Genomic DNA, 14,651 nt, shown 5'->3' with positions numbered 1-14,651 from the left:
CCAGGGCTCCAGCGGCACTGTCCATCATAAACCAAACAATCTCCACCGTGGGTGGACAAGACTGCAGTGCAGAGTGCAAAGAGTCACTGCATGGGCCCCTGCTGTGAAGGTCCTCGGGAGAAGTACTGAAGCCCTGGAAAGCCTTTTCAGAGTTACATTTTGAGAAGCCTCACAATATCCCACATCTGTTGCCATTTCCCAATCCACTGAAGGGCTGAGAAATGCCCCTTGGGCCGCCCCAGGAGGAGAGGCCACCAGCTCTTCTTTCTCACAGTGAAAGGCCTGCTTCACATCAACACACTCAAATTGTCACTCACTGTTTCCATTTGCCCTCCAGAGAGAAAGACCTCCAGAAATAATTCATGCCAAGCACCTTCCAAATCGGTTTCTTTCAGAAGGTAAAAATGAGCTAAATACTAAAAAGCAACTCTGAAAGGTCATGAAGAGACGCCTGAAAACGACTCTTTGCAAAGACGCCTCGGATCTGGCCTGAGGAGACCTCAATCACACGTTCCAGTAGGTTCTCTTTTCTCCCGGAGCAGCCAGCTTGTTTTGCTGCCCCAGACAAAGGAGTCAATTGGCCCCAGAACACTTCACTATCACAGCAAAGCTTTTGTGTGTCTTCAGTGACCATTAAAATCTCATTCTCAAATCCCACACAGCTGTTTTCTCTCCTGCTTTAAAAGGAAAATACGAGAAAGCTTTTCTGATGCAAAAGGGAGCGAGCAGCAGGGACCTGGATTAATGGTGACAAAAGGACCTGAAAGCTCACCCCTCTTTTCAACACTAGTGCCTTTGAGTGTTTCAGGCTGTGGACAAACACTATGGTGAGCCTGATGAAAGAGGTCACTCCCGAGCATCTGACTGTTTTCTTGAGGAGAGCCACTGACTACCCCAGCCCACTGGGACGGCTGCCCTCACCCTTCAGAGGCAGTGTTGTCTGAACCCCTCTGGTCAGAAATTTTATTTTACTATTATCTTTTTGTTTTTCAGTGCTGGGAATCCAACTCAGGGCCTCATGCAAGCAAGGCTCTATCGCTGAGCCATAGCCCCTGGCCTGAACCTCTTTATTAATTTTTGTTGTTTTACTTCTTATTTTTGAGGTCACACCCAGCAGTGCTCAGAGCTTACTTCTGGCTCTGAGCTCAGAGATCACTTCAGGGAGCGTTGGGGACCAGAGGGGGTGCTAGAGATTGAACCCCGGGTCACCTACCTGCAAGGCAAGCGTCCTACCCACTGGACTATCTCTCCAGCCTCTCCAACTCCTCTTTAAATAAACATTTCAGGATAACAGGAAATAGCAGCCTGTCAGACTGAGAGATGGATTTGTCACAGCTGTCCTGGATTTGGGGTTTGTGTTCAGGTTTTCTATTTGAAAATATCCTTAAGATGGGACAGAGAGCTGAGCCATCTTGACATCTTCCTGGCTGGGTTCCTCAATGCATTCAGCATTCTCTTCCTGACTTGGTACCTGGGGCTGAGATTTCCCTGTCCTTTAACCTTAGCTTAAATATTTGTCCCAAAGGTTTACCCTTTAACTTTTTTTTCCCTTAATGTTGGTGACTACAGGGGCCAGAGTGATAGTACAGGAGCTAGGACCTTTGCCTTACAGGTGGCTGACCCGGATTCGATCACCAGCATTCCATGTAGTCCCCGAAGAACCACTAGGAATAATTCCTAAGTGCAGAGCCAGGAAGTAACCTCTGAGGATCACTGAGTATGGCCCAAACCTCCTCCCCACCCCGCAGGAAAAAGTGGTGGTTGCTATCTGTGGAACTTCATCTGTTGTGAGGATGAATGGACTTATCAGACCAGTTAAATACTTACTAAGCACAAATCTAGCAGAGCAGATGACAGACACACCCTGACCTAGAGGGGTTCTCTAGTGGGAAATCTGGACTAAAAATGAGCAAAAAAAATCAATATAGAGTAGAATGCTGGTAATGAAGAAAAGAAAAACAAGGTTGAGGGGAAAACAAAGGGTGGCAGCAGGAGGTAAGAGGAGAGATTTGGCTGAATATGTTACTTAGAAGGTAACCAGGAGAGGCTCCTTTGAGCAGAGACCAGAATGAAAGCAGGGAAATAACCCTGTAATGACACTGTGGAAAGTGTAGTGAAAGAAGATAAATTTAAAAGGCGGGGCCCAGGAGACACTCAATGGGTTGTGTTTGTGCTTGATCCATGGGAGGTCCTGGTTTGATCTCCAGGACTACATGGGCTCCCAAGCACCACCAGGAAAAACAAAACAAAACAAAACAAAAACCAAAAACCAAGTAAGGCTAAGACTTCATATATTCTGGGGCTGGAGTGATAGCACAGTGGGTAGGGCATTTGCCTTGCATGTGGCTGACCTGGGTTCGATTCCCAGCATTCCATATGGTCCCCTGAGTACCACCAGGAGTGATTCCTGAGTGCAGAGCCAGGAGTAACCCCTGTGCAACTCCAGGCGTGACCCAAACAGCAAAAATAAAATAAAATTAAAAATTAAAAAAAACAACCTAAAAAAATATCATGCTGGGGAGTTTCCTGGATTCATCTTCTCTCTCTGGCTAACTTCTAAGTGAAGGAGAGGGACAGACCCAGAATGGTCTTTCTCATATGTAGGATATAAAGAAACATAATAAGGAGACAACAAATACTCAAAAACAGTAGAAGCTGAAAACTTGTCTTTGGTAGGAAGCATATCACTGTAGGGAGGGTGGGGTAGGATAGAGGATAGGATGGGGATGGGGGGATAACAATGGGACATGGTGGAGGGAAGCTGACACTCTGGTGAAGGGTGTGGCACTGAAATTTTCTATGAATGAAGCCCGGCCATTAGCAACACTATGTAACAGTGCCTGAAATAATAATTAAAAATATTTAGCACATTAGCAGTGAACAGAAAGACTATTTTAAAAATGGATTCACAGTTAAAAATGACATTGCCACTACAACACCCAAAAGGAGAGAGAGAACAAAAGGAAATGCCCTGCCACAGAGGCAGGGTGGGATGGGGGGCTGGGGGGTGGGAGGGATACTGGGACCCGTGGTGGTGGAAAATGGGCACTGGTGGAGGGATGAGTATTTGATAATTGTATAATTGAAACCCAAGCACAAAAATTTGAAAGTCTACAACTGTACCTCATGGTGTTTCACTAATAAAAATTAAAAAAAAAAGCAAAATCCAAATTAAAAAAATGACATTGCCAAATGATAAACTGGCATCTAAAAAGGCTAGCCAGTTATTTAAAAATTGTGTTCATTGAATCTGTATCTCATTTTTCTATATTTTATGATCATTCATCCTAGTTAACAGTATAAGTATAAAATTTTAAGGCAAGAAAACATCCACATTCATGCGGTCAAAAATACTTCTGTGTGTGTGTGTGTGTGTGTGTGTGTGTGTGTGTGTGTGATAAAAAAGAAAGTTAAGGGCTGGGAGCAGTAGCACACTAAGTAGTGTGTTTGCCTTGCACACAGCTGACACAGGTTCAATCTTTGGCATCCCATATTGTCCTCTGAGCAATTTCAGGAGTAATTCCTAATTGCAAAGTCAGGAGTAACCCCTGAACCTCGCCGGGAGTGACCCAAAAATAAAAATAAAATAAAATATAACTTTCCCTCTAAACCTCTTTAAGAAAAAAAGAGAAAGAAAGAAAGTTAACATTTCCATAACAGAGTTCATTACACAAAGCAAAAGTCAGAACTAGAGAGGGTGATTTGAAAATCAGCGGTCTAATGGGGTATTTAAAGAGATGGCACTGGATGAGGTTCATCAAGCAGAGTTTGAACATAGAGAAGATGGATGGAGATAGAACCATGGTGACCTAAGGTTGAAATATTAGGAAGACAGGATAAAGGTAGGCACCCAGGCGGGAGGAGAACCAGGAGTCTGTGGTGTGCAAAACTCAAGAGAGAAAAATATTTCCGGGAGGACAATGCCTCACACTAAGCAAAAGAAGGGCAGCTGGCTGTGCAACATGAAGGCTTCTAGAAATCTCAGGAAAAGCACTTTCAGGTGCGGAGTTAGGGAAAGAGACCAGATTGGCAAGAGCAGAGGAGGAAGGAAGGAAGATGCTGAGTTCAGACGGGTCTTTCAAGGAGTCTTACCCTGTCAGAGGTCAAAGGAAATGAGGCAGGATTCGGAGAGAAGTACAAAGTCTTAGGAGGTTTCTGAATTTCAGGTCTGTGTGCCATTGGCAATGACTGAACAAAGTATGATTTGAAGGTGGTAGCGGTGGTGGGATGATCCGCGGGGGCCACTCCGGAGGCCATGGTCTCAGGAAGGGAAGAGAATAGGCCACAGTGCCCAGAAGGAGGGAGCTGCGCTGTTGATCAGTGTTTACAGGAGACAAATCAGAGCACGTATGGACAAGTGCAGGGCAGGAGGGCTGGGATGGACATGGAGAGCCGAGAGTAGCTTCCCTGGACTCCCAGAGGCCCTGGACATCTCTACCTAGAAGCCTCATGGCAACTCAAATTCAAGCGCCAAAAAGGACCACTTCTCTTCCCTACCTCAGCCTGTCCTTTCCATTGCTCCGGCTTCACTCCTGCTTGACACAGTATCTCTGCTCTGCGAGCCACATCAGTATCCCAGACTTCTCTCCTCTGTACAGGAGCACCCAGCAGCTGTGTTTCTATTGAGTAGCCCCTGACCTTCATCCCCAGGGACTCATGTCCTTTGACCCTCACCTTCTCACATCAATCATCACAGGATGTTCCCAGCGAGTCCCCTTCCTGCCTCAGCCCCGTTGCCTGGGGTTGGCAAGCACCCCTCAGTGCTTCTCTGCTCCCTTCCTTCCTGCCTCAGCACCTGCAGAGCTGCACTCACTGACTCAGTGCTTGTCACCCAAAACTGTCCCGAATCTCCATTCTGGATTTTGGCTTTTCTTTCCACTCTTGTTCTCTCAACAGTCATACCCCTCCTGCTCCTATAAATCTTTTCTGGTTATCTCTTCCCCAGTGATCACATTCATCGGACCATTCACTCAACGCACAGGCGTTTTTCAGCATCTCCTGCATATGAAACAGGGCTGGGGCAGATGAGAGACTTGTGAGAAGCAAATGACATCACCCAAGCAGGTCAGAAACTTCTGTGTTTGCCCCAACTTTTGCCTCTTTCAGTTTCTCAGTCCAATTTATCACCAAAGGCTAATATTTTCCTGCTAAATATTTCTCTAATTTGAGGTTTCTTTTCTATTCTACCTAGTACGTCTTTGTTCTCAAACCCTCTTTTCAATTTTTCTATTTGGAGTGTGAGGTAGAACAAGCGAGTCACTGTCACTGTCACTGTCCTCCCATTGTTCATCAATTTTCTAGAGCGGGCCCAGTAACGTCTCCATTGTGAGACTTGTTGTTACTGTGTTTGGCATTTTGAATACATCACGGGTAGCTTGCCAGGCTTTGTCCTGCAGGCGAGATACTCCCGGTAGCTTGCCGGGCCCTCCAAGAGGGGCGGAGGAATCAAACCTGGCTCGGCTATGTTGGCTGCATGCAAGGCAAACGCCGTACCCGCTGTGCTATCGCTCCAGCCCAGGACAAGGGAAGCAAGGAATAAACCATGGTTGCATACATGTAAAGCACGCACACTATCACTGAGCCATACCCCCGGCCTTTTCTTAGTATTCTTAGGTTAAGCTTTCAAAAATTCCCAGTTGGGTTTTCTGCTCCCAGTCCTGATTGCCACTTCTTATGCAGTCAGGGAGGGACTTCTAGAATACAAATATGACCTGAACACTCCATAATTAATCCTCTGATGGCCCTCAGTCACCTAAAGTCAGGGCTCCATAGCAACGTATTAAATCTCTCTCAGGACATGGCCATGCTTTCCTTCCTAGGCAGCTGCCTGCCATTCCTTTGCTTGCACCCAAATGTGGCCATAAGGAGACATCCGCCATGCCCCTGCCTGTACCCTTCTGACTTCTCCTTACCTAAGGCTGTCACTTGACTTGACTACTGTCCCTCTTATGCTTTATGACTCCTGCCTGGAGGGGTTACATGTGCCTCGAGGGGATGGTGCTTTATTTATCCAAATCTCCTCAACACCCATCACAGATGTGGCCTAGAGAGGGTTCTCCTCATGTGTGGGAATACAGAAAGATCACAGAACACAGATGGAAATAGAGAGGATGGGAGGGAAGGGAGAAGAGGAATATGGCTGCTAAAATCAGGTCTGAACCCCAGTTCTGCATTTCTAAGGGCTGAGGTGGCAGGAAATTGCTCATCTCCCTATGCCTGAGCTTCTGTATCCAGACAAAAGAGCATGATAAGAAAAAAATAATAAGCTGTGTTAAGGACTAAACGAACTAACACATGTACAGTCATATGTCACTCAATGATGGGAATAGGTTCTGGGTCATGAGCGGATTCTGCCATCATGCGCACCTCACGGAGTGTAATCACACACAAGAAGATGGTGCTGCCCACTCCCCTCTTGGTCTGTATCGGGACTACCCTCAGGAATGAGTCTGACGTTGACAGAAAAATGTTTAAGCCATGCATGATTGTAAACTGCCCAGGACAATGCTCTACATATTGTAAGTGTTCAGGGCTGGAGTGATAGCACAGCGGTAGGGCATTTGCCTTGCATGCAGCCAACATGGCCAAGCCAGGTTCGATTCCTCCGCCCCTCTCGGAGAGCCTGGCAAGCTACCGAGAGTATCTCGCCCGCACGGCAAAGCCTGGCAAGCTCCCTGTGACGTATTCGATAAGACAAAGACAGTAACAACAAGTCTCACGATGGAGACGTTACTGGGCCCGCTCGAGCAAATCGATGAACAACGGGAGGACCGTGACTGTGACATTGTAAGTATTCAATAAACATCCACATTCATTAAATTGTTTCCCAGACTTTTTTTAATGAAAGGAATTTCCTACAAGGATGTGCAATGGGTTTTGGCCTAAATATTGGTCTATGGTGCTAGTATAGACTTTTCCTTGTTGAGTTAGAAAGATTTAAGAACATGCCCCAGCAGGAAAGTTCAGTGCTTCAGTACTCTGTACTTTCCAGTCCCTCCTCTACATTTGAGGGTCCCCAACTCAAATGCCAGCAACTCTGAGAACTCCCCTGGAGATCCCACAGAGGGTTATCCCTCTTCCCCTCTAGCCCTTTCCACTTTATTACTTTCACAGAGCACATGACTTCTGGAACGATCTTTTTCCTTTGATTTTTTTCCTGTCCATCTCCTTGGTTAGAATGGGAGCTTCCTTGGAATGGGAGATGCGTGCTGAAAGTAGACTATAGACAGAACATGATGGCCACTTAATACCTGTATCGCAAACCATAACACCCCAAAGGAGAGAGAGAGTAAAAGGGAATGTGCCTGCCACAGAGGAAGGGGCGGGGGATGGAGTGGGGGGTGAGAGGGATACTGGGATCATTGGTGGTGGAGAATGGGCACTGGTGGAGGGATGGGTAGTCGGTCATTGTATGACTGAAATGTAAGCACGAAAGTTTGTAAGTCTGTAACTGTTTCTCATGGTGATTCATTAAAAAATAAAAAATAAAAAGAATTCTGTCAGTTCTAGAACAACAACAAAAAGAATGGGAACTTCCTAAGAACAGCACCCTGCCTGTTATTTTTCTCTGCTTCTTCACATCTATCAAGAGAGCACAGAGAAGCATTCAACAAAAGCTGATGGGATGGATTATTCTCAACTGCTGCAGAGAGAAGAGGCTGCTACTAAAATCTAAACTAAGCATTTTCTGTCTCTCAGGAACCCAGACACTAAATTATCCACTTTGCCAGTTACCTGAATTGTTTCTTTTTAAAAATTGCCAGTCAGTTATGGGGACTGGAGAGATAGTACAGTGGGTATAGTGCTTGCCTTATAGTGAGTATAGTCCAGCCAAGTTCAACACCCTGGCAATCCATATGGTCCCTTAAGCCTCACCAGGAGTAATCTCTGGGCACAGAGCACAGAGCCGGGAATAAAACCTGAGCATCACCAGGTATGATCCTTTCAAAAAAAATTCAGTAAAATTTAAGATAATTAAATATGAAGATATATGTTATTAACAAGTATGTTTCCTAAATAATTTATCCTTAATGAAAAGATAAATACCTATAAAAATAAATAAAAGTCTGTTTTATTAATTTTCTTTAAAGTTGAAGAATTTTATGGATGACTATGGAATTCTAGAAATTTATTCCTTGGAGAATATAATTCCTCTTTTCCTAATTTTTTTTTGCCATCTTGCTGAAATTGATTACAGATGGTCCAAAGGCCACCTGCAAAACAAGTTGTCCCCAAAGTCCTTAAATACCAAATTAACAAGCCTTTACTATAAAATGACTATTAAAAAGGAAGTGTCTCATTGGCCAGAAGTGACTATGTTGTTTGCTACAATTTAAAAAAGAATAAAAGTCAACACTATTTGAGAACCAGGTCCTGGCAAACAACTGCATTTTTGCAATTACAAAATTTTTTTTTTATTTTATCCTTGATTTTCACTATATTTTGGTCAAGCTCTGTGTGGTTGTGGGTCACTGCTGCTGATTCTCCTGTGTGAGCAAGCCTGGTCTCAGCTTTCCTTGCTCAGAAATACTCACTTATTACTCCTTAGTTTAAGCTTCATTTCTCGGACCTTGTGCTTTCAGTGAACCTCAGAAAGGACATCATTTATTCTTGGGGGTAGAGGGGAAGTGGCTGGTGATCAAAATTCCCCTTTCTTGGCACTTTGGAGTTAGACCATCTATTGATCTTGATCCAGAGGACTTAGGCCTCTGAACTTAAGCTTGTCCAACTAGTAAAAGGAGATAAGAGGATCTACCTGGTATATTATTGCTAGGATCCAATGAGATGAGGCTGAAGTCGTTTAGCATTTATGGCAGGTGAGAACTCAAGAAACCATTGCTGTTATTTCTATAAGTGAAACCTTGATTTTCCCCATCTACGCCTTCTCAGTAAGAATCTCCCATAATGTTCCAAACTGCCTCTCCAAACAGGTCTCAAGAATGACCGCCCTGGAACTTCTCAGCCCCTCCCTCGGAAGTATGAGATTGATACAGCGCATGTGGGTCTCAGATCTAACACAAGTGGCTACACATTAAATCACAAACAAAAGAGATGGTAGCAGGGGACTTGGGTGGAAGTTGGGGATCTCAGAAGGCAGAGGAGCACACGCCCCTCACCACCACTCCTCTGCACACTGCTAGAGATGAGGGCATGGTGGATGGTACAGCAGGAGATGATGGAGCTCTGTGCTCTACCTGCAGCCCTGCACCCACAGTGCTCAGAGACTATCCATCCCCAGGCCCTTCACGGGCAACATTTTGCCTTTTGTGCCTCAGCTCAGCAAACAGTAAGTGCCCACTGCAAGCCAGGCCCTAGGCCAGGGGCAGGAGGGGCTCCTGGTCCAGCAGAGATGACAGACACCAACACAGCTCCCCTGAGTGTGATGGAGGGAACCTGAGTGGGCCTGGAGCAGGAAGGATGGGCAGCCCCTCCCAGGGCTACCCTCGGTGTGGGTGGAGGTCAACTCAGTACTGTGGGCAACAAGGTCCTGGCCAGCCGGCCACTCACCACATTGGTTTTCTACGAGGCCCTGGCCCACTCCACAGGACTCCACCTGGTGCTCAGATGCTCTGGAAGACTTTTCAGCCACCTGAAGATCCATGCCTGCGAGTTGGAGGTGAAACTGCTCCCTGAGGACAGCCTTCCGGAGCCTGCGGATCACCTTCCGGAGCCGCTTCTCCGTTCTCTTAGCAATGCAGCTCAGCTCACAAGAGGCTACATAAACAAAAGGGCCAAGATGGTGGAGATGGGGGTAGGGGATCAGCCCCAGCCCCAGTGGACATCCAAACTGACTGCAGGACTTCCCAACACCACAGTCCCCTGTGGGCAGAATGGGAGAGGCTTGGAGTGGGGCACCGAGCAGGCTGGGCAGCGTTCGATTCAAATAGCCATTCATTGACCAAAAATGGTAGCTTTGGATGTTTTTTTTATGAAAAGCAGATAAAATCATCAAATTCCAAAATAACTTCAGTTTCATTTGGGGGGTTAAAAACAAGCAAACAAAATAAACAACACCAAAAAAAAAAACAGGAGATACTTCAGTGGTTGCACTATTTTCCCCCACTTTGCCACCCCCAAGAATGATGAAAAGTGAAAAGCACAGAAATCGGGAGCGAGTTGTGAGAAGCTTGGCACCATAGACCATTTGCAAACCAACCTGTCACCTCCTTTTGGTTAGTTTCAAGTTCAAACTCAACAGTGAGAAACATGTCCTTAGTGGCGCTCGGGCGGTCAGAGTCTCCTGGGGTTTGCTTGCTGGCGCTGCATGTGAGGTTTGCGTAGCGGAAGCTCTCTTTCACTGAGCTGTGCTTTTCTGTATGAAGAAACAAAATGATCGGAAGCCAAATCCTGGCAGAGCACTCAGTTGAACATTCGCTAGAGCTCAGTAAACATTTCATTAAAGCTCTCAAGAGACCGAATGATTAACTCCAGATGCCAAGATGTTGCAAGCCCTCCGCTTAGAGCACGATGACATTTTAACTTTGAAGAGCTAGGATTGCCTTCTATATAACTTTCCAAGTTAGCTCTGAAAAATCACTTTCATGGACAAATTCTGGGTGTTTCTGTCTGATTAGTCACTGGTGGAAGATGGGAACCAGGAGTCACGTTGTATCACTTACTGATGATTTATTAAGGTGTCCTCAGGTCCTGATGATTGGTTTCCTGAAAACTGGAAGATACCCAGCATGGGGAAGGCTTCAAATAAAGAAGGAGCATCAGAATGGAGAAGGCATCCACGCCTGCTACAGGGAAAACTGACTTTTGTGAAATTCTAACAGTGAAATTCTAAAGGGAAAGTTGATGGACACACCAACAGTGAGATCTCATTTGGTAATAATTAGGAGCAGTAAATGCCACAGAGAATCAACAAATGTCATGGAGGCCTCGAGGAAGGGAATGAAGTGTTGTACAAGGCAGGGCTTTTTACACCCGCTGACCCATTCCCGTTTTCAACTATCTTCCTCTCCTGAGTCTTCCTGTGACCCTTTTAATTAATAATGCTTGTTAACCTGAACCAAAAAGCCAGTTCACATATCAGTCACACAAATCATTTGCCTTCACTTTAAGATTTTTTTTTTAATTTTTGGACCACACCGCAGCTGCACTCAGGGATCACTCCTGGGAGGCTCAGGGGACCACATGAGATGTGCTGCCCATTCTACAATCTCTCCAGCCCCTCTACTTAAAATAAAAATCATACTTCAATTATCTGTAATAGTTCATATCATATTCTTCTTTAATATCACAAGAGTGTTTAACACAACAGTTTAAAAGGAGGAGGCAAATTAGTTTACCAACAAAGATCTAGACCTTGCAGAAGGCTACGATCACAACTCAACCTAAAGAGTTGGTCATTTTGATCTTTTCTCTCTCAATTATCCAGTACCTAGCACTGAAGCACTGTCCTCCCATTGTTTATCGATTTTCTTGAGCGGGCCCAGCAATGTCTCCATTGTGAGACTTGTTGTTACTATATTTGGCATATCGAATACGTCATGGGTATCTTGCCAGGCTTTGTCATGAGGGTGAGATACTCTCGGCAGCTTGCCAGGCTCTCTGAGAGGGACGGAGGAATTGAACCCAGGTTGGCCGGCCGTGTACAAGGCAAATGCCCTACCGCTGTGCTATCGCTCCAGCCCTAGTTTTCAAAATTTTTTGAAATAAGCTCAGATTTATAGAAAAGCTCCTAAGCTATAATTGAGGGGTCCCAAAAGTCTTCACCCAGTTTCCCTTAATGTCAACATCTTATGTTAACAGCTACTTTGTCAAAATCAAAAACTAACATTAGTATGATATCATTTTGTAAACTAAAAACCAAACCTGGCTTGCTTTTCAAGTCCATTTTCTCCCTTGTACACATATCTAACCTGATTATCTCTCTGTTTCTTTGCATATTTATTTTCACTCTGGAGAAGCCCATGTTCTCATAAACACACTTCCTTTCTCTTCTCTCATATATTTTCTTTTTTAATTTTTGTTTTGTTTTGGGGTCACATCTGGTGGTGCTCAGGGCTTACTCGTGGCTCTGCACTCAAGAATTACTCCTGGCGGGCTCCGGGGACCATATGGGATGCCGGGGATCCAAACCAGGTTGGCCACGTGCAAAGCAATCCCTGAGTGCAGCTGGGCTGTGGCCCACTCTACTATCCCTCCAATCCTCCTCTCACATCTTTCTAAGCAAGTATCTTTCAATAAAAGCTACCCTGCATTAAAAAAATAAAAAGACCAAATCTGTTTTTAAAATGCTTCAAAGCATTAAAACGTTTTTTAAAAGCATTATTTAAATGTTTTCCCCACTAATAAAAAAGAATAAGATCTCACTCTGGAGAACTTTCAAAATGAAGGAAAAATTTAAATCACCCCATTATCCTCCCACCCAGAGATATACACTATGAATGGTAGAGTGAGTTTCCTTTTTCCTTTTTTTTTCCCTTCCACCCACACTTTTCTTACACAGATTGGATGGTATTAGATATGCAACTCATTATTCTCCCTTTTCACATCAACATTAGAAGAACATTTTCTCTGCCCTTGAACCATCTTTGAAAACACTTCATCAATAGCTGTGTAGTATTTTATCAAATAGAGGTGCCACAATTAATCTTAGTTAATTCACTAAAACAGGGAGCCAAAAGTTACATGAGTAAACTTGATGCTTATTTACTTAATGAGCTATTTGAGGACAGATTAGAGAAAAGACATCTTCTTAATCCATAAATCTTGATTTTAAAAAAAAACCTCTTAATTATTTTATGAAACGATCCTGAAAGTATGTGCCTGAGGTGAAAGAGGATTTGGGTTCTGCTCTATCCAGGCTGCTTAGATCATAATATTCTGCTGAAGCCAGTCCAGTCACTGTCTCCAAAACTGACTTCCAGCACGAAAGCTGGATATTGTATCTTTGTTCATCAGAGATTCTCCTTTTGGAGCCAAACCCTTCTTTCATTACTTTGGCTTATATTTCTAGCAAACTATAAGATCTAGAGAGTTAGCCAATATGATATCAAGTTGCTAATGCGTGCTTTCATGAGTAAGCCCTTCTTGAGACCTATGAACTCATAGGCTTCCTGGAGCTTTGCCATCGGCAAAGGAAGCTTGAGCTCCACAGGGGCAGCGAGGCTGTGGAGTTGTTTGACACGACCGTCCCATCCATAGGGCCTGGCTGTTTTCGGGGCCCCCTCTCCCAGCATGCAGGCTAGCTCTGGTACCAGCCATCTGCTTCCATACCTGGTAGTGCTGGTTGCAGACCCTCGGGAAACAGTGCAGTCTTTTTCAAGCTACACTTGCCTTCATTTAGCTTAAAGGTTACACTTGTCCTGACGATGGCGACATCTTCAGAAAAAACAAGTGAGAGATGTTATCTTTAGAGGCAAAGGAATGGAAATCCCAGGTGGATACCAGCGAGCTATCCACTGGCTGGGGATCTTCACACACACAGCACTCTGAGCCCCTCTCATCTTCAGACCAAAAAAAAAAAAGCTGATCATGGGATACCCCTGACCCTAGTCAGGAACAGTAGGAGCCTCCTAAAAGCCTTTATTCCTCCACCTTAGACAAATCCAGCACAACAAGAACAAAGGGACAGTCCCACCCAGCCTCATGGTGACCTGAAATGTGTGGTAACTAAGTGCTTTCGGGAGGGGCAGAGTCTTCTAACTAAGCCTGTTCTGGAAGGTGCGGCTGAGTGAGCCCCAACTCCCAGCCCCAGACAAGGATGACACTAAATGTGCTGAGAATGGTCTGTGCAGGAGGAGCCTGGGTCCTGCTGTGAGCCATCATGTCCAGAATTCTGCTTTCCTTCCATGAGTGATCTATATTATATGTAAAACTCTGGAGCGAATGACCAGATTAGAACTCCAGTTCTATGGCTTGTGATGAGGTCTTGAGTGAATGAGTCTCATCTGTGAAACAGACACAGCTACAGAGCTTACAACACCAGACTGCTGTAAGGATTAAATGAGATAGGGGTGGGAGGAATTAGTTTATTATCTGGTACAGAGTAAGAACTGAGTAACTTTTGGGGGCATTTTTTGGGGGGGTTAGTTTGGTTGGTATTTGGTTTGGGGGTCACACCCAGAAGTGCTGAGGGCTTATTCCTGGTTTTGCACTCAGAGATCATTGCTGGAGAACTCAGGGATTGAACCCTGGTCGGCTGCATGCAAGACAAGTGCCCTATCCATTGTACTACTGCTCCAGCCCAGAACTCAGTGACTGTTAACTATGTGCATGCCCATCCTTGGAATGGCCATGACCACCAATGAAAGCTTTTGTGGTGAATACCAAGCTGTCTGCTCTGACTGGATGCAGCATCAAGCACATGGGACAGTGAAGGACAGTGCTGAGAACCCCGGATCCACACACCTGGTTAGAAACCTGGTTTCACTAGTTCCTGCTTGACTCACTCTACATGTTATTTCATATCTTTGAACCTCAGTTTCTTCTTTGAGCATAATGAGGATTAAAGCAAAAGTGCCCCCAAAAGTCTAGTGTAGATCAATCAGCTATACCAGGTAACACAGCCACCTGCATATGTTAACTCAGCTAATCACGGGAGTTGCATGACCATGCTGGTGGCTCTGGCTTATTGTATGACCTCGAGTCACTTCACTATTCAGAGGTTCCACAGCATAGCCACACTGCCGAATAAATCT

The 14,651-nt window shown here is 45.0% G+C and overlaps 1 protein-coding gene across 1 annotated transcript in view; it reads right to left on the bottom strand.

Annotated features, from left to right (window-relative positions):
* SCUBE2 (signal peptide, CUB domain and EGF like domain containing 2) overlaps positions 1-14,651 on the bottom strand; it is a 74,997-nt gene that overhangs the window by 22,289 nt on the left and 38,057 nt on the right. The window contains exons 14-16 of the mRNA XM_056116097.1: positions 13,228-13,332; positions 10,157-10,312; positions 9,508-9,714 (exon numbers count right to left, since the gene is read on the bottom strand). Of these exons, the coding sequence (XP_055972072.1) occupies positions 9,508-9,714; positions 10,157-10,312; positions 13,228-13,332 (468 nt within the window). The remainder of the gene's footprint in view (positions 1-9,507; positions 9,715-10,156; positions 10,313-13,227; positions 13,333-14,651) is intronic.

This window comes from Sorex fumeus, unplaced genomic scaffold, assembly GCF_029834395.1.
Source record: "Sorex fumeus unplaced genomic scaffold, SorFum_2.1 ptg000030l, whole genome shotgun sequence".
NCBI lineage: Eukaryota > Metazoa > Chordata > Mammalia > Eulipotyphla > Soricidae > Sorex > Sorex fumeus.
The sequence above is the reverse complement of the archived record's forward strand: the minus strand, read 5'-3'. Positions and strand labels throughout refer to the sequence as shown.